Below are 18,107 nucleotides of genomic sequence, written 5' to 3' on the forward strand. Positions count from 1 at the left end.
TCATGGCGCCGGCATCGGTCAGACGCTTCAGCATCTGGGCGACAGTGGAACGCTTCTGGCCAATGGCAACGTAGATGCAGTACAGCTTCTTGGACTCCTCCTGGCCGTCGTTGAAACGCTTCTGGTTGATGATGGTGTCAATGGCGAGAGCGGTCTTGCTGCAAGAGCAAAGGCACTTGGGGTAAAGGAAACTGTGCGCGTGGTGCTCTTCGTTCGACACTTACCCAGTCTGCCTGTCGCCGATGATCAGCTCACGCTGGCCACGACCGATGGGCACCAGAGAGTCCACAGCCTTGATTCCGGTCTGCATGGGCTCGCGCACAGACACACGGGGAATGATGCCGGGGGCCTTGATGCCGACACGGAAGCGATCCTTGGTGTTGATGGCACCGAGGCCGTCGATGGCGTTACCCAGAGCGTCGACAACGCGACCCAGCAGCTCATCGCCGACGGGGACATCGACAATAGCGCCAGTACGCTTGACAATATCACCCTGCTTGATCAGCTTGTCGTTACCGAAGACGACAACACCGACATTGTCGGGCTCCAAATTGAGGGCCATGCCCTTCAAGCCGGAGGAGAACTCCACCATCTCATCGGCCTGGATGTTGTTCAGGCCATAGACACGAGCGATACCGTCACCAATGCTAAGCACACGACCGGTTTCCTCCAGATCGGCCTTGGGCGCAACGCCCAGGATTCTCTCCTCCAGGATGTTGGAGATCTCTGCGCTGCGCTGTGTGCTGGCAACATGGAACTTACGGGCAGCAAGAGTGGCAGCTGGGTACGAAGCCTTGCAGGCAATCTGTAAGAATTGAATTGTGTTCCGGAATTACTAACAATATTGCTTATGTAAGGATGGTGTGTGGCGTGTGCTGTGCGTGGGATCCGTCTAAGGTTGAGTAACCAACACACGAAATACACTTGTTTTTCCTGAGATGTGTGACACAAGAAATACATTAATGAACTTTGGGGGCATTTTTTTTCTTTTATCAATTCCAGTCTGCACCCCCCTCCCGCACGCAATCACTCGCTTGACACTTGCTGCCCTGCACATAACCTCACACTTGCTGGCACTGGCCATTGCGCTGGCTGGCAGCGCCGACGTACCCAAAATTATGTAATATTTTTCTACACAAACAATGCAACATGCGCATTGATACCCACTATTACTATACTTTCAGTTGCCAAATTGCAATTTCAAGTTCTTGGACATCTTTTGCGATAGTTATGTAACAGTCGGAGAGCCACTCTCCGCGGCCGCTTATGATTTTTGCCGAATTGCGTAACAAAATTCTTGTCCAAAATGCTGAAAAAACCAATGCAGCTGGTGCCTCTGCTTGGGAGTGTACTCCGACGTTGCTTTATAATCCTTTTCGACTTGGGCTTCACTTTTTTCTATGCCAATTCTCTCGGCGATTATGTATAACTTTTATATGCAATTTTTTTCGCCGTGGCTGTTATGCATTTTTCAATACCTGTGCGGCCGTCTTGGGCAGGGTGCGGGCGACCGACGACGCCAAGCGTGCAGAAATCATCGACATTTTATATACTTTTTAACTCTTTTGCCGCAGAAATAATTAAATAATTCCACCAACTCCACTCGCTCGCAGACTTTTCAAGATGGGTGCTGTCAGTGTGACCACGGATTTATGGAGGGCTGGGGGAAAAATCGATGGCGCAAACGATACTATCGATGGTTGAAGAATTAGCCGACCATCGATTGTTACGGTTCACCATCGGCCGGCAAGATTGTTCATTCCCAAAAAGTAAGCTGAGCAAAACGATAAAATGGAAATAGCTAGATTTGTGGTATTAGCAGGACTTTAAACAAATAAATGGAAAAGTTGCTTAAGCGCAAGAATGGTAACTATCGATTGTGGCCACTCTCGATGATTTCCCAGCCCTAGAATATACCACTAATCAGCCGGGAGGCTGTGAACAGCCGCTGCGGTAGAATGATTTTTGTACTCTTCAGAAACAATTTTGCTGGGTATGTTAAGATTTTTTCATTTTATCTCAAGTTGAAGTCGTCACCTTATAAGTTAGTTCACCTTGGCAAAGTCTAATGTAAGTGGTCCATCCCTAACACGGATCCCGCTCTTTTTTGTTCAGCTCAGGAAAACGGAACAAGAGAATACAAATAAAGATGCGACGTGTCTTACGGATGATCAGTTGATGGAACGCATCTACAAAGACTTTTACACGGATGAAGAAACTCGAAAGAAATATAACTTCAAATTTGATGCGACACCCGCGTTGCAGCAGAGGCTTCTTAGGTTTGCCAAGCGGGTGGACCCATCGAAAACAAAAAGGTAAATTGAATTTTGAATGAATTTTAGATGTAGTTATGAAATGGTTTATACATTGCAGGTACTCGATTGGAGTTACAATCTCAGCTAAACAGAGTCGAACCGCTCCGAATGAGGCAGACCCGTAAGTATTTCTCTTTTTCTGAGTTACTGCCAGCTAAATATTTTCGTTTATAAAAAAGGTTCCAAGCGAGCCGATTGAGGTCACCGCCGGACCGCAGGACTTTCCTAAAGTACATCAACTATGAGGATACAGTGGGGAAGTTGTGTAACAAAAGCAACTCTACCAACAAGCAATTGATGTGCCGCTACTACTGCTCCTTCTACCTGGATCAGAAAGTGGGAATGCCTACGCATATAAATTCAGTGAGGAGAGCCCTGCTAAGTTGCTGGAAAAGCTAAATGAATTTGCCATTCCCTTTAAAGGAGAGAAAAGCACTGACAACAGTTCCCTCTCAGGGACTTTCAGTTTTTCATATATTTTTATACCCGGTACTCGGAGTAAATATAAATATAAAATATAAGAATGTAAATATACAAAGAAAACTAAAAATGCCATTCCGTAAGGAAGGACCATATCTATCAGATCAATCAAATGGGATCCGATTGGATCATTATAATAGCCAGAATGAAGAAATTAATTTCCAGTGGCTAAACCCACCCCGTGCCCCCCGCTCTGCTTCTGCATTGGGGGGCTCTAAGGAAGGGGGGCGAGCTAAAGGAGCGTGAGAAGTTATGTAGATGATGAAAAATGTACAAAAATATGTAAAATTTAAAAAGAAAAATTCCATTTAAGAATCGCGCTCATAGATTTCGATAGCAGGCTATCGAATAATTCATTCTGTCGATAGCTATGTTCTAAAATGCACTAAATTAAACCAACTGCGTTTCTGTTGCATTGGCTAGTGGCAAAATTCATCGGCGGTACACGGTCACACTGTGAGACTTTTGCCAAAGTACTGTTTTTTTTAATACTTTTTCTTTTGTTTGTTTTCGACGAAAAGTGCAAGAAGAAATGCAACAAGTGCAATACATCGCTACGGGTAATGTGACTGCATTGAAGCCGTGTCGCGACATACCCGAAGATTGCTAAATAAACGAAAGCAAAAATGTGCGCGCCAAAAACCGTTAGCTTGTCTACGAATTTTCAAACTAGCGGTGTTCCCACTTTTGACGCTCTTGTTTTCCCATGCGCAGAGAGCGTTTGGGCTGAGCTTTCTTCAATATCTCAATATTTCTCTCCAACGCGTCAGGCCAAAGTTTGGTCTCTTGAGTGAGATTCGCGTTTTCCCACTCAAAATTCCAACTGGATCTTGGCTGCTGTCGCTGGCGTTGGTTGGGATGCTTTGAGTGAGTTTTGCGCATCCCTTCGAATGAACTTGCGGGTGGAAAATCCAAACTACGGGCAGCAGCAGCTGAGAGTAGGAAAAAGGTGCCCGTGCAATGAACAAGTGAATCGCGCGAGAGACGAGACACGAGACACGATTTTCAGCTGACGGAATCTCGGTTTCGATGAGCGTACCGCAGTCGGTAATTCGGGTGGAAAACTTAAAGTTCGGTACATTTTCAAAACCCGGAGCCCGGATTTTCGGCTGGTGAGCAGCTGTTGGCCGGAATAGCCAGGCCGTGGCTGTGTGTTGGCAGCATCCGCAGAGAAATATTGAGGCCCCCCCTCCGCCACGTGTGTTTTAGGCCGACACGGACGCGGGTCGGTGCCCCCCAGCCCCATCCATCAATCGAAAAAACGCCAACGGCTTACATTTATTATGCAAACGGGCCGAAAGCAGAGCAACAACAACAACGAATGAGCGGAGCGGTACAGAGAAAATGAGAGCGCGGAGAACAACAGAGAGACGATAAAACAACCAATACAAGAATAGCCCGAATAGCGGTACAAAAGTGCGAAAGAAAGGAAAAGCGAAAGTGAGAAATCATATCGGCGGCCGTTAAAAAACTGGAAAGCGCTCATCCTCTCCTCTTGTGTCCCGTAAACTCTTCTTTTCTATACTCTCCTCTCGTCTTTCCCTTCGCCATTTTTTTTTGTGTTGTACACAGACAACGAAAAATTTGTCATCGCAGCGGCGGAGCGGAGAAGAACAAAAGGGACGACTGTTGTGGAGCTTATACAGGGGGGCAAAAGCATCACACAAAGAGGATAGAAAGAAAGAAGGAACGAAATAATAAAACACCGAGTGCGGGCGAGAAAGAGAAGGCAGCACCCAGAGCCCCCAGCTCAATGTCCTACCCCCGCTGGAGACGACACGACGACGCACTCACGCGCACGTGTCGGGGCGCATAAGCTTCGCACTTGACTTGAACATTAAACGCGTAGGGCTCTGCCAACGCAGCCGCTGCCACTGCCACTGCCAGTAGCTGCCCTCCCCTCTCCTACTATCGTGCGTTATGGAAATTCTGGAGGCCTACATCGCACTGCTCCTGTCGGCCCCGGCCCCGGCCACGGTCCTGCTGTCCTGTGTCCGCGGTGTTGTACCGCCTCCTCCTCCTTGCCACCAGCAGGCTGTAAAATGTTGAAAAAATCTCCAGCCTTTCCACGCAATTTTTGACAGCTGTCAACGTGCGCTCAGCCTCACTGTGCGAGCGCGAGTGCTAGTGTGTGCGTGTGTGTGTGTGTGTGCGGAGGTGGGTGGTGAGTGTGTGTGTTGGGCGTGCGAGTGTGTGCCGTGTGTGGCATAGTTATTTCCACTTGGGCGGCAAGGTCAACGCGCCACATGAAAATTGAAAAGCAACGCCAGAGCCGCCACAAAAACAAACCGAAAAGCATGACTAGGATTCACAGGAACAGGAGTGGGAGCAGGAGCAGGACAAGGAGCTACAGCAACAGCTACGGCATAAGCATCAGCATCAGCATCAGCACATGCAGCACATTCAGCATCAGGAGAAACATCCCACATCCCACAACCGTCACCTCGGCACCGCTGCAAAAATGCTTGAGAAATATGTCGCCACATACTATGTGCGTGTGTGTGAGCAAGTGAAATTAAAATTCCCGCATGCCTAATGAATTCTCCATCCGAAATATGTGCCCCAAACGTTTGACGCACGTCCCCGCCACAGCCGCAACAGCAGCCGCAGCGTCTGTATCTGTATATGTGTTCGTGTATATGGGAAAGTGTACGCGCTCGCGCGTGTGTTTGTATTTGTGAGTGAGTGTCAGTGTGTGCGCCTGTGAAAGCCAAAACAACAGTTAAAAAACAATGGTTAACTAAACCAAAACGAAGGAGAGCAAAGAGTCAACGAAAGAAACAGCTACGAAAGGAAGAGCTGAGAAGAGAGGAAAACACAAGTGAGAACTGAGAGCTGCTGAAAGAAACAGCGGGGAAATATTTGATAAATCATTGGCAAAAAGGTATGTAAGAGCTGTAATGAAATATTTAGCAATTTCTCCTAATTATGTAATGCATTTTGGGGGAGGCTAAAAACCCAAAAACCCTAGTTGTCCAATCATATCATTCATGGAATTGTGGTAAATCCAAATGTGGCGAAATCCCTGCCAACACATGAATTCGTGTCTCTCCTGCACACACACACACACACACACACACACACACACACATTTATGCAAATTGTAGTCAAATCAAATTGCAATTGTGGCTAAAACAAACACTTGCAGATACAGGGAAAACTTTAATAATATGCATAAAGGGATGTTGGGCCAGACAGCAACTGGGATGACGAATGTGGCTTTTCCTGCAGTCTAGTCCCCCTGCGGGCTGATGAAGATACACAGAGTTTAATAGAATGAATAAATACAAAATATATCTAGATGAAGCAAGAAAATTATGATACAGTGCCATATAATGGCCATAAGAGTGTGTGCCGAGTGGCCCTTGTACGATTTCAGGATAAGAAAACTTTGAAAATATTGTTTGCAAGATGAAAACTGGAAACAGGGAGCTCCTAAAAGGTGGAATCTATAGTGTATTTACTCGCAAGTAAGGAACCCAAAGAGCTGTCCTAACTTTTGCATCCCATTGTTGGTTTGTCCATCTGTGGCGATGGACACACAAAAGTTGAGCGAGCTCAAGTGTTCCCACCAATCGATATGTTGAAAAGTTTTGCATTGCGATTGAGACCCTTCTTTGCTGGTCTTATGATTCTGCCACGCACTGTGGCATACACTCATTCTATAATATAGATAAGAAGTCATTACCATCTCTCTGTGTGTGTGTGTGTGTGTGTGTGTGTGTGGGGGTGGGTCGAGGGGGGGGAAAACCAATTAAAATTATTTGTGGCGTCAAAGGAAAATGCCAAAGAATGCGACGAGGCGAATTGAAACGAAACGAAATGGGAAATGGAAACGAAATGAAATGAAATGAAATGGAGAAATGGTGAATGAGCGGGGCCCATAGCTTGGGACGTGGACAGTGGGGGGCCGGGACGGGCCGGGCCGGGTTGCTTGGACGCTGCCTCGTAAATAATGCGGGCATTAGAAAAGAGACCCATCTCCATCGGATGCTGCCACTACTCCTGGGCTGGGCCAGGGTCCCCTCTCTAGCCCACTCCTTTCTGCTCCATTGCAGCGGGGCATAAAAATGTTAATTTATGTTCGCTGCGCCTCACAGTTTGCATACAATATACATTTTTGCTTCGTTTTTCTTCGCTCATTTTCTTTTTCTTTCGTTGTGGATTTTCTCTCTTTCTTTGCTTTTTTTTTTTGCGAAATTTCTCTCGTTGAACACATAAAAAAGATTTTCTTTCTGCCGTTTCTGTTGCCTGTGTTGTCTGTTGAATGGGAACGTGACTGTGTCCTAAAATATGCAAAACAGTTGCCAGCCGAAAAGTTTCCCCCTTTGTACCCCGACTTTCCATTGCCTTTTGCCTTTGGTTTGCTGTTGAGCAGGATGCAGGATTCTCTGTGTGTGTGTGTGTGTTTTTGAAGAAGATATCACTGCAGCGAAGCACAATTAACGAGTGTTGGCATTAACGCGGAAGAAAAAGGATATTCCACTGATTTCGAAGCGATTCTCGGGGGCAAGATTGCAAAGGCATGCGTGCGTGAACATTTAATTAAAGCAACTTATTAAATATGTAAATTTCCGCAAATGATTAATTTGCATATTTATGAGACTAAAATGAGTGCCAGAGACAGAACTAAACACAACAACAGCCACAGCAGCAGCCAGCCTCCAACGGCTGACAGCAGCGGCGACTGTCAATAATAATAATCAGGGAAGAACGTGAGAGGAGCTTCCTCCTCATCCCCACGGGGCAGGCGGGTGGCCGCGGGTGGGGGGATGCTGTAATAACAATTTCAAATTGAAATTATGAATTTAACATGACTGCCAGCGATGCGCATAAGTTTTATGGCTTTTAACTGCAGCTTAAGAAGTTTACTTTCGCCAACGCTAATTATGCGTAAGACGAAGCGAGGAGACGAGACACCATGGAAAAAACCTCCAGGGGAATGGCTTAGGATGGAGCAGATACCATGGTGACACCACCTGGCAGCACACAGCACCATTAAACACACACACCCACCCACACACACACACACACAAGTTGAGAGCAACTCCAAAGGGGTTGAGTCTGAATCAGAATGATAAAAGGTAGTTTCACGCTTAAATATGACAAGAAGATGGAGGCAGAGCCAGCCACCAGACATCGAAGATGGGCTTAACAGACTTTCAAGTAAATTTTGAGTTTAAACTTTAAGATGGAAGATGGAAGATGGAATAGTTCCCCCAATCACGGACACACCAATCAGTTTTGCTAAGCGTATCTCTGATGTGGCCCCCGGAGCGTTGCTTTTCGTTTTGGACCACTAATTAATCGTAGTAGAAGCTATCGGTCCGCTCTTCGGTGGTCCTTTGCTGCTGCTGCTGCTGGCTGCCCTTCGTAGTAGTCCAATTAAGTGCATTGCTTCGACAGAGTCTTCCACATGCCCCTGCTGCCCCTTCTTCCAACTTTTTGCCACTGCCTCCTGCCTCTGCGGCTGTAACGACGTGCTTCAATTAGCGCGCATGAAGGATGTGGAGACATGGAGCCTGCCCACCGAAATGTACTTGCTCCGTGTCCCTGCCAACCTCTGCGTGCTGCTGTGTCCTGCCCGTCAATCAATGGAAATAAAGGACACAAAAAAAGAAACAACAGCAATAAATGACAGGACAGACTGCCGCGTCCTTCTGCAGGAGGATGCTCCACTGCTCCAGTCTGGCCACTAATTCTTATTGGACGTCACACTCGAAAGCATTTTCACATTTTGCCAACACATTTTCTTTTCCCTTTTTGAAAACTTTAAGCCTCTTACGAAACAGAAACAGCATTTCCCACTCGCTGCTCCGGCGCCTGGCTGTGTATAGGCTTTGGGCTCTTGGTTCCCTAATTAAAGCTCTTTCCCTGCCAAGCCAAGCCAAGCCAAGCCACCTTCCACTTGGCGGGTGGACTCTGGACTCCGTCTCATCCGCCATCGTCCTCGTCATCATTTTGCGATTCTGTAAAAGTCAACAATTTTTAATTTCACAAACAAACTGTATATAATTAATTAAAGTTTAACGTGGCAGGGGGGCGAGGAGGAGTCACAAATGAAAAAGTAGCCTTATAAGTGCCCACCCCTTTGGCAACCCGTCCAATCCATGCCCCTGCAGCCACTCGTCCATTTCAGATCTCTCAACAATGTCCTTTTGTTATACCCTTTCGAAGGAGGGGCACTTGCAATTTGAACAGTTGGGGAATAAACTATATTTATTATCGGGAAAACTGAGCCAGAAGTTATATGGAAACGCTGTTCGAATAAAGATTCGTACGAAAAATGGGAATTAGTTAGTCAAAAGCTTTGCTTTTAAACATATTTTGGCATACAAAATATATTTATCTAACGTCTGGAAAAGGTATCAATCATTTCGGCCTCCCTTCTGTTCTTGTGTTGCTGTTGGGACTGGACCCTGCTTCTGCATTCTCATTTGGTTTTAATATGCAAAGTAAACAACATTCTGTTGTTAGCCAAAGGGCAGAATCAACAGAACTAACTGTATTCTAGAAAGAGAAAGAGAGAAGGAGAGATCGAGAGAGACAGCGAAAGAGAGACCTAAATGGAAAGAGAAAGAGAAAAGTAAAACAGTTGACTGCCCAGTGGCCGCATTAGTCAAAAGGAGCGACACAAACGACAACAAGACTCATGGGGGACACATGCAGAGGGAGGGGTAGAGCAAGAGACCAACAGACGAGCCTAATGGACCAAAATATGTGTGTACGAAGCGTAGTGCGTGGGCAGTGGGGCAGTAATGGCTGGAACCCCCAGAATGAGGGGAAATATGTGGGTGGGTGGTGGTGTAGATAGATGCAATTTCCCTCAAAATGGTTGTGCCACAGGGATCCGCAGAGATGACCCCATCTCGCAGACAACTGGCCAGATGTTGGTGACGGAACGTGTTCAAATATGCGTGCCACACACACACCCAGGTGAAAAAGTACAGCCATTCACATCATACATATGAAAGAGCATATGTGGGTTTTCCTGGAAAATTGTTAAATTGAATTAAAACTTTGTTAAGCTGTTAGAAAATGAAAATTTCAACAGAGGAGAAGTTAATTTCTATGTTTAGTCCGCTCAAAGGAGATTAAATGTTCCGTTTTACCCATTAATTAGGAGTCTCCAAACGTTGCTCTCTCTTCCATTGGAATTTGTCAACAAATATAATTTGCAACTTTAGTAAATAGAAATACTTAAGCGCCATTACCGCTGACGATGTCGCGCCGTGGCAGTGCGTTCGAAATGAAAATTGAATTTACCGCAATATTTGCTTAATCTTGTCTGTCGGCATGCACGGAGGCCGCCGCCTGCACAGAGACATGCACAGACATGCAGAGCGACATGGAACGGGATTCACCATTAGCTTGCTGGGATGTAAATGCAAAAGGAACAGAGAATGAGAGAGAGAGAGTAGTGTAGTGGAGTGGAGTGGAGAGGTTGAGTGAGTCAGAGGAGTAGAGCAGCTCGTGGCGTGGCTTGTGGTTAGTGTCAATGACAGTTTGCCCGTCAATCAGTTGTCGAATTGTCTGAAATTGCTTTTATGGCTCCACCCAAGAGAACCACCACACACACACACACACACACACACTTCTGGCATGGATTTACATATGTACATGTGTCTATCTGTGTATGCAACTGGATAATGACAAAAGGCAATATGTAAATATGCCTTTAATTGATTTATAATTATTATTGTTCGGTTGATTGCAGTAGGGATACATGACATGACCGTGGCAAGGGCCACTGAAATATGAGCAGAGTTTTCACTCTCTGTTTGCATTGCATTTTAGTCGATAAACAATTGGATAATATAATTGCATGAATGGCGTGCTAAAATTGTGCGTATAAAATGTAAAACTTGAACCTGCGCGTAAACCCATCGATAAATATATCCCTGGGGCAAATGTTATTTGCCAGTTAAATTAATTAATGGCAATATAGTACCAAGGCTCGTTAGGGTCATTAATTCTCACACACGCACACAAATACACATAAATTTGCAATTAAATGTTGCTGCCAGAACGCAAAGAAATAATTTTGTTGCCTTATTTTGTGGGGCACTTATCAGCTTGGATCGCGATTCCGTTTGCGACATTTGCCATTTGAATTTGTTTGCCATCTCTCTGCGAGTGTGTGTGCTGTGTGTGTGTGTGTGTGTGTTTGTGGTCGACGTGAGGCTCGTAAAAAAGGAAAACGCATAAAATGCAAAAAGCAAAAGCTGCGTAAAATTGAGCCCACCCGCGAAACGGAGAGGGAGAGAGCGAGATGGAGATTGAAGGAGAGATGGCAAATCAAAACACGTGCAGTTGAAAGTTTTGAACAAACACTTGGATAGCAGCAGCACAGACTCTCTCTCTCTCTCTCTCTCTATCTATAACTCTCCAACTGTGACGCACAGTTCTGTCTGCTGTCTGTGTCTGTGTGTGTGTGTGGTTTCTCTCTGTCTCTCTTTGCGGTCTTGGCCTCAATGCAATCACAATAAAAACCGCACGCATACGCACAATTTTCATTATAATAAAACTGCGCATAAATATCTAAATGAGCAATAAAAATGTTTTATGTGCAATGCGACGACGACAACGACATCGACATCGACATCGACACCGTCAATGAACTGGGAGAAGGCATAAAAGTAGCAGCAGCAGCAGCAGCTGGAATGGAATGGAATAGAAAATAACCTTAAAAGCCAACGTAGAGATAGCCAATCTGCCACACACACACACAGACAGTGCGAACTGTGATTGGCAGGCAATGCAGATAAGTACATCTGCACACGGCAAAAGGATACCCAAAAAACTTGACCTTACTCCAAAAACTTCAACTCAAAACTCTGACGCCTCCCGATGTGCGTTTCGTAATTTACATATGTACACACGCACACACACCAACACTCGAGTGTATGCCAAAAAACGGAAAAGTGTCATAAAGTTTTTAAAAGCAATGACAGCCACAGCTAAGTGGGGTGGACGTGGGAGTAGAGTAGCGTAGAGCAGAGCTCTGGGATTGCGATGGGTTTGGGGTAGACTGTGAGAGGCATTACATACGGGGGAATATTTAAAAGGTTGCCAATATTAAAATGTCAAAAAATATGCTCCCGCTTTTTTATTTTTGGCCAGCAGACTCCCCCTGTCGCCTGTACATTTTTCGCCAGAGAATTTGGAAGCGATAAAATGTTATTGCAACTGTCAAAGAGAGCAAACCCAAGATGAAATGGAACCCAACGATAAATCCCTTTAAAGGCAGAGAAGTTAAAGCAACAAAAAGATAAAGCTTCTGGCTTCTGGCATAAGATTCCACTATGTAATTTAAGACACTTTGCTAATAATAGCCAATGACCCCATGCCCTTTCGATTTGAGTTTATTGGGAAGATAAATTGCATGCGTACATAAATTGTACATAAATATGTACATATGTACATATATGTATGTATTGCATAACCTTTGGCTCCATTTCAGTTCTCAATTTCTTAAACTCTTAAAAAGTGTTGTACATAAACGAAAGCCATTCATTTATATTTATCAGATACAATAAAGAACTTATTATATGTACATATAATGGCACAGCCCTGATGCATGTACATATTCTGTACATATGGCTGCTGAAATTCTTTTCGCCCAGCTCTTAATTTGTAGTCATGTGTGTGTGTGTGTGCGTGGGTGTGTGGAGTAAATTGCCAGACAGTTGATTAATGCATTTTACGGGCAGGTGGAGAGCACACACAGAGCAAGAGCAGAGCCACAGCACAGCGCCAACCCGAAGCATCGAATCAAACAGATTACTTAATGACAGCACGGACAGACGCAATGTTAATGAAATTTTACACAAGTGCCGGGAATCGCGTATGGCCATGCGGCTGCCTCCGCTGACTCCTCATTTGTAAGGAAATTTGTTCCCATTTCCTGCTCCCTGTGCGATTGCAGTGGGAAAAAAATGTTAATTTGCATTGCAATAAGAAAACGTGTAAGCCCCCGATACAAACTGCACAACATTGTCTACAAATTGAGATGTGAAAGGAGGGGAGCACAGAATACCACTCTTAGGCGTAGCCATGGGGGAGGAGTTGGTGGAAAAACAATCTGCTCTTTGTGAAAAGGTGGAAGGCAGAAGGATGTTGTGGCGGAAGGCTGGTGCACCGCTGCGAGGCGCGCTAAATAACTGAAGCAAATGTTGGCCTGTGGCGGCAGTCGTCATAGGCAGTGTTTCCTGTCAGTTGCAGGCAGGCCATGGAGCTGGCGGCCATGTAAAAATATGGCACACGTTGCGTATACGTCACACAGAACACACACATAGAAACACACACACATGCCAAAGGAGAGACCGTGCAAAATGTGAAAAATGTTGGCAGCTCTGTTGGTGGAAATTGAGAAACTGAGGGGAACAGAGCGGCAAAGAAAATGCGAATGAGAAACAGTAGCTGGGAGCAGGAGCAGGAGCAGGAGAAGGAAATGTCGTGAGTGAATGAGTCTGTTTATGTATGTGTATATGTATATGTGTGTGTGTGCTTAAGGCAAGGCAGAAAAGACTCCAGAGAAGGCAACCCGAACGACATGAGCCGTGACGTTAGGCTCATTTATTTATTATTTCCTCAGATTGAAGCACTATCAATAACCATGTGCAAACAAGGCGAGAAGGAGCCGCAAACAGCAGCCCATTTCGTAGGGGGGAATCAGAGCTGCCAAGCCCTACGATGAGTGTAGATGGGTTAGGGGAAAGTATGTACATACCTTGGATGTTTTTGGGGTTTTGGTTTATCAACTTTACGGCCTGTCTTCATGCTTGTTTATAGTAGATCCAGTCTGGGGAAACAGGCGTCGAGCAGCTGGAGACTTCGCATAAATATGAATACTTTTGTGTGTTTTGTGCTGCTGGAATTCATCAAGAGTTAGCCGGGGCATACAATACGAGTAGGGAATAAAGTAGCATTAAGGGGCATGCAACGCAGTGGCAGATGGATAATACATTTCTTGGAATGCTTCACTCGAAAGTGCTTCTGAAATGCTGTTGGATGTGGCATTTCTTCACCGTTCTTTGCTGTGAAAGAAGAAGCTCAGGGATACACATGTAATTACATATTTTGTGATATTCATTTACCATTAGATTCTTCTTTACGCACAGCAGAGTTATTGCACTCAGCATAAAGACACACATTTCCCATTTGATCAGTAATTTTTCATAGTTTTTTATGTGCCATCACATATCTACATCCACATACTTTAGCTGGTTAAATGAGTCAATTTTCCGGGTCAACTCTTTTGTTATCGCTGCCCCAAAAATGGAACTATTTTGCATAAATCAAAACTCTGCATATTTATGTACATATTTATGTACGATTATAATATAATATACTCGTGGTAGCCGTTAGCCGTGTGTGCCGTCCCTTGTGGGCCATTTGTTGTTTGGTTGTGCATTCAATGTTTTTTGTTGCTGTTGTCATACTTTTTTGTTGGCCAAAAACATGATTTAGTGGCGCAACCCCTTTGGCGTCCCTTTGGCCCCGAACTTAATGATGTCAATCGGCGCGTGCTTTGGCTTTAAACTAAGGCCGCCATCGCATATTTGCCAAGTTTATTTGACCAAAAAAAAAAAAGAGAGAAGAAAGGAGATGAGATGAGCAGAGGCAGGCACGAGCCCATCGCACATTCATCACAAATGTGGAGGCTGTGGATGTGGCGGCGTGGGGGAAAAGGTAACATGGAAAAGCAATCGTCAGACGAAAAGGGGCCAGCAGCAGCAGCAGAACTCCAAAGGATGCTTGCCAAAAAAATTACACGGTCCATTGGTCAGCGACAGCCCCAGTAGGGGACTCAAGTGGGGGTCTGCAGCAACCCTTAAACCAGATCCCAGGCTTATCCCGGGCTCCCTCCCAGCCGCTTCAGATCACACTCTCAAATTCATAAAAGAGGAAAAAAACCAAGGCAAAGCAAAGCACCTTTGATGTATGTAATTTTGTTACCATTTTTTATGCCTCTCATTCCAATGGCATTTTGTTGTTTTGCTGCGTCCATTTTTTGGCCATAATGTAGAGCGCACAGTACAGCTCGCTCTCTCTCTCCCTCTCTCTGTCTCTCTCTTTGTATGTGTGTGTGTGTGTGTGTGTGACACAGAAAGCAAGTTGTGCGAGGTGCGAAACTGTGACGTCAGCAAAGAGGCAGCAACCCGCCAGTGGAGCAGTGGCCAGCAAATTGGGTTATCCCCCCGGCAAACTGCAAGCCAAAAAACAAAAAAAAGCAAAGAGGGTGGCGGCGGGGGCAGGGGAGCTGTGTACTTTTTTCAGTGGCTTTTGCAGCCACAAGGGAAATGAGATTTGCGCCACGAAAGTGTATGCAACGTGTCCGTGTCAGTTTCAAAGCGAGTTCTTCCTGGCTGGAGGAAGGACTAGCAGCCAGAGCCAGAGAAGTGGCACATGGAGTACAGGTGATTTCGCTGGATTTTGGCTTCGAATCAATTGTGGTTGTGTTTGAAATTCAAGTCGAGCCTCCCACCAAAGCAATAAATATTTTATGCGCTAAATACCTTCAACTAATTGAACAACTGTTGAGGATCTAGTGGAAAATGTAGAGTGTATTGTGACATCATCAAATAATTAACGCGCCATAAGGCAATTTGCATGGCAGTGTGGAGGTTCCTCGGACCAAGGAACTTAATTACATTCAACCAAAAGGAGAAAGACTGTCTGACAGACAGACAGTTTGCTTAATAAGTATGCAACCAAGGACAGGGACTTGGAGAGGCAGAGGCACTGAGCACGATTTCCACAAGCTGACAAACTCATCAAACAATTTCTCAGCCACTTGGGAAGGCAGAAAAGCGCAAAATTTGTATTGTGTTTTCATTAGAGAGGCACAGCACAGCGCAGATGGTCAAAGAAAGCCAACAGGGGCCCCCATGGCCTAGGACACGCTTAGGGGGCGTGGTTGTGGGAGTGGGAGAGGGGGGAGAGCAATGAAAACTTTTGAAGAACTCCATTGCCAGGGCTCAGACACGCGCGAGTGCCGCAAAAAGCGTAAGAAGCAACAAAACCTAATGAACAGCCATGTTCTTTGGTGTGCGTGTGTGTGTGTGTGTGTGTATCTATAGGAGTGTCTTGGGTGGGGGTGGAGAGTGGCGAATACCCCAAGAGAAAGCCCAAATCTCAAGGGCACGCTTCCGGAAATAAATAAATAAAACTCGAGCCTCGCTCCACGGAAAGCAATGAATGTTTTGCTTTGCCTATGAAAAGCACTAAACAAAAAAAAATATATAAAAAGCAAGAAGCAAGAAGCAAGAAGCAAGAAGAAAGCCTTTTCGCATTGAGAATATAAATTCTGTTGAAATTTTAATGATATCAAATATTTGCAGCATACCAGAGATTTCACCTGAGATTTGCCTTCGGTTTTAGTGCCTGCCGTGCACTTGATATATTTTTAATTTCAAATTAATTAAAAAGCAATGCAAACCAAAGCCTACTGCTGCTGCTGCAACTTGAAGTTTAATTCGAGACACAAAATGGGAAAACATCAAAATTGTTGATTAAGTTTACTGTCGGAATCAAGGGGGGGCGGAGAAAACATTCTGGAGGGGTACTTTCGTGTGTCAAGAGGTAGATAAATCCCTTGTAAGTTTTCCCTCTGAGCAGAGTTTGTGGAAAAGTACCTTTGATTGATTTGCGTAGTTTTTTAAGTGCCAGAGAGGAATACACACACAAACCCCAAAGGCGTATAATTAAAAGGAAAAAAGGAACAAACTCGTGCCTCGTGTCTCGTGTTTCGGCCAGTCATCGATAAATCAGAGCTCCTCTGCCTCTCTTACACTCTGTTCTGCTGACAGCTGACGACAGCTGATTGATGATCCGCAAAATTACAAATTACACACACACAAATGCTATCCATGAGAAAAAAAGAGAAACACGCCATCCAATTCACTTAGGGCGTTGTTGCACCTTATTTGCTTTTGGCCAAAATACATTTCCAGTGGGGAGATGTTTGAAATTTGATTGATTATGTCCATCAGAATCAGAGATTCCGAGAGATATAAAGCTGCCGCAATTAAAATGTGTCTGAGATGTCGCCAAAAAGCGGTGACAAGTAACTCAATACTCAATTCGGTTCAATCTGAAGAGTACGCGCACATATATGTCCGACAGTTGTGGGAAGTGGAACAGCTGCTGTACGCTTTCAATTTCCTTCCCAGTTTTCGCCCGAACAAACAGCGAAAAAGCATTACCAAAATATCGAATTTCTGCTCTCGCATTTGTAATCTGTTTTAATTTGTTACGAAGAAGAAGGCTCCTGCTCTGCTCCTGCTCGATTGTCGTTCAATGATTAATCGTGCAGGAGAGAAAAGGAAATGCCTAATGAGGTCAATCATTCACAGATAATTTTCCATCAGCGCGCCAAGACCTGTTTGATTTGGGGATCAGATGGGGGGATGTGTAGCTGCAAAATCTACCGCTAGAAGTTCTCTCCTTTTGCTATAGATTTAGCTTAGAAAATTGCCTGGAATCTTGAAATTTAATCATGCAAAGGTGATACAGAAAATTTCAATTATGCCCCACCCCGGGGCGGCGGCTTTGTTAGGTAACGCCCGTTTTCGTATAGTCCCAGACGTGTGGATCCATTTCGAAGCGTTTCAGACGCTCGTAGTACTGGCCAAAGAAGAAGGCCTCCAGCTGAAAGATCTTGTAGATCTTGAAGGCCTTCTCCGAGTTGTATTTGTTGTTATAGGCCCAGATGCAGTGATTGGGAAAGGCCCACACAACGGACTCCCGTCCACCAGAATCCAAGTCACACGGCAGATGCGACGTGTTAAAGTCCAAGGGTGTCGCCTCTTCGGCAGTTGCATTGCCAGAAGAATTGGAACTATTGGTGCGGGCCAAGTGCCTAATGGAGCTCGCAAATGGATACTGAGGTAATGATTGTGCGGGTTCCTCGTCCACGGGCTGCCCCAGATCTCTCCGCACCTTGGCCCAATCGGTGGCGTTATCCTTTTTCAGGACATATTCACTGGAATTTGTACTTTCAGGCTGCTGCTGTTGTTTGTCTCCCGGAATGCTCCGGGCCCTTGCACTCTGTACCAGCAGAGACTGTCGATTGGGAGGATGTTAACGATGAAATTGAATCTTTGATGTCTTTGATCGTCTTACCCCCACATACAGCAAGGCCAACAGGATTAATATCCTCCTGAATGGCAACTTCATATTTGGACACAATCAATTTTAGTCTCACTAGAATTTTGCACTCGTTTCGTGTTGAATAATGACGTTCACCAAGTGAGAGAGAAATGTACAGACAACTAACTCAAGGGTATACCCAGCCACCACACCCTT

At 45.2% G+C, this 18,107-nt stretch overlaps 4 protein-coding genes across 4 annotated transcripts in view; 2 read left to right on the plus strand and 2 right to left on the minus strand.

Annotated features, from left to right (window-relative positions):
• The window catches only part of LOC117592242 (ATP synthase subunit alpha, mitochondrial), a 3,840-nt gene extending 2,204 nt beyond the window's left edge, over nucleotides 1–1,636 (minus strand). The window contains exons 1-3 of the mRNA XM_034285877.1: nucleotides 1,479–1,636; nucleotides 225–805; nucleotides 1–158 (exon numbers count right to left, since the gene is read on the minus strand). Coding sequence (XP_034141768.1) covers nucleotides 1–158; nucleotides 225–805; nucleotides 1,479–1,544 — 805 coding nt within the window. The 5' untranslated portion in view covers nucleotides 1,545–1,636. The remainder of the gene's footprint in view (nucleotides 159–224; nucleotides 806–1,478) is intronic.
• Nucleotides 1,637–1,876: 240 nt separating this feature from the next.
• Nucleotides 1,877–2,810, plus strand: LOC117586755. The gene is made up of 4 exons (XM_034277068.1): nucleotides 1,877–1,993; nucleotides 2,116–2,315; nucleotides 2,374–2,436; nucleotides 2,495–2,810. The coding sequence occupies exons 2-4, from the start codon at nucleotides 2,179–2,181 to the stop codon at nucleotides 2,712–2,714; spliced, it is 420 nt and encodes a 139-aa protein (XP_034132959.1). The 5' UTR covers nucleotides 1,877–1,993; nucleotides 2,116–2,178; the 3' UTR covers nucleotides 2,715–2,810.
• Nucleotides 2,811–3,516: 706 nt separating this feature from the next.
• Nucleotides 3,517–18,107, plus strand: part of LOC117592156 (cyclic nucleotide-gated cation channel beta-3) — a 52,090-nt gene continuing 37,499 nt past the window's right edge. The window contains exon 1 of the mRNA XM_034285728.1: nucleotides 3,517–5,679. The gene's annotated coding sequence lies outside the window, so the exon portion shown is untranslated. The remainder of the gene's footprint in view (nucleotides 5,680–18,107) is intronic.
• LOC117592160 lies at nucleotides 10,806–18,045 on the minus strand. Its single transcript, XM_034285731.1, has 3 exons — nucleotides 17,925–18,045; nucleotides 17,337–17,864; nucleotides 10,806–10,815 (listed from the first exon to the last, which is right to left on the minus strand). The coding sequence occupies exons 1-2, from the start codon at nucleotides 17,976–17,978 to the stop codon at nucleotides 17,355–17,357; spliced, it is 564 nt and encodes a 187-aa protein (XP_034141622.1). The 5' UTR covers nucleotides 17,979–18,045; the 3' UTR covers nucleotides 10,806–10,815; nucleotides 17,337–17,354.

The sequence above is a fragment of the Drosophila guanche genome, unplaced genomic scaffold (assembly GCF_900245975.1).
Source record: "Drosophila guanche unplaced genomic scaffold, DGUA_6, whole genome shotgun sequence".
NCBI lineage: Eukaryota > Metazoa > Arthropoda > Insecta > Diptera > Drosophilidae > Drosophila > Drosophila guanche.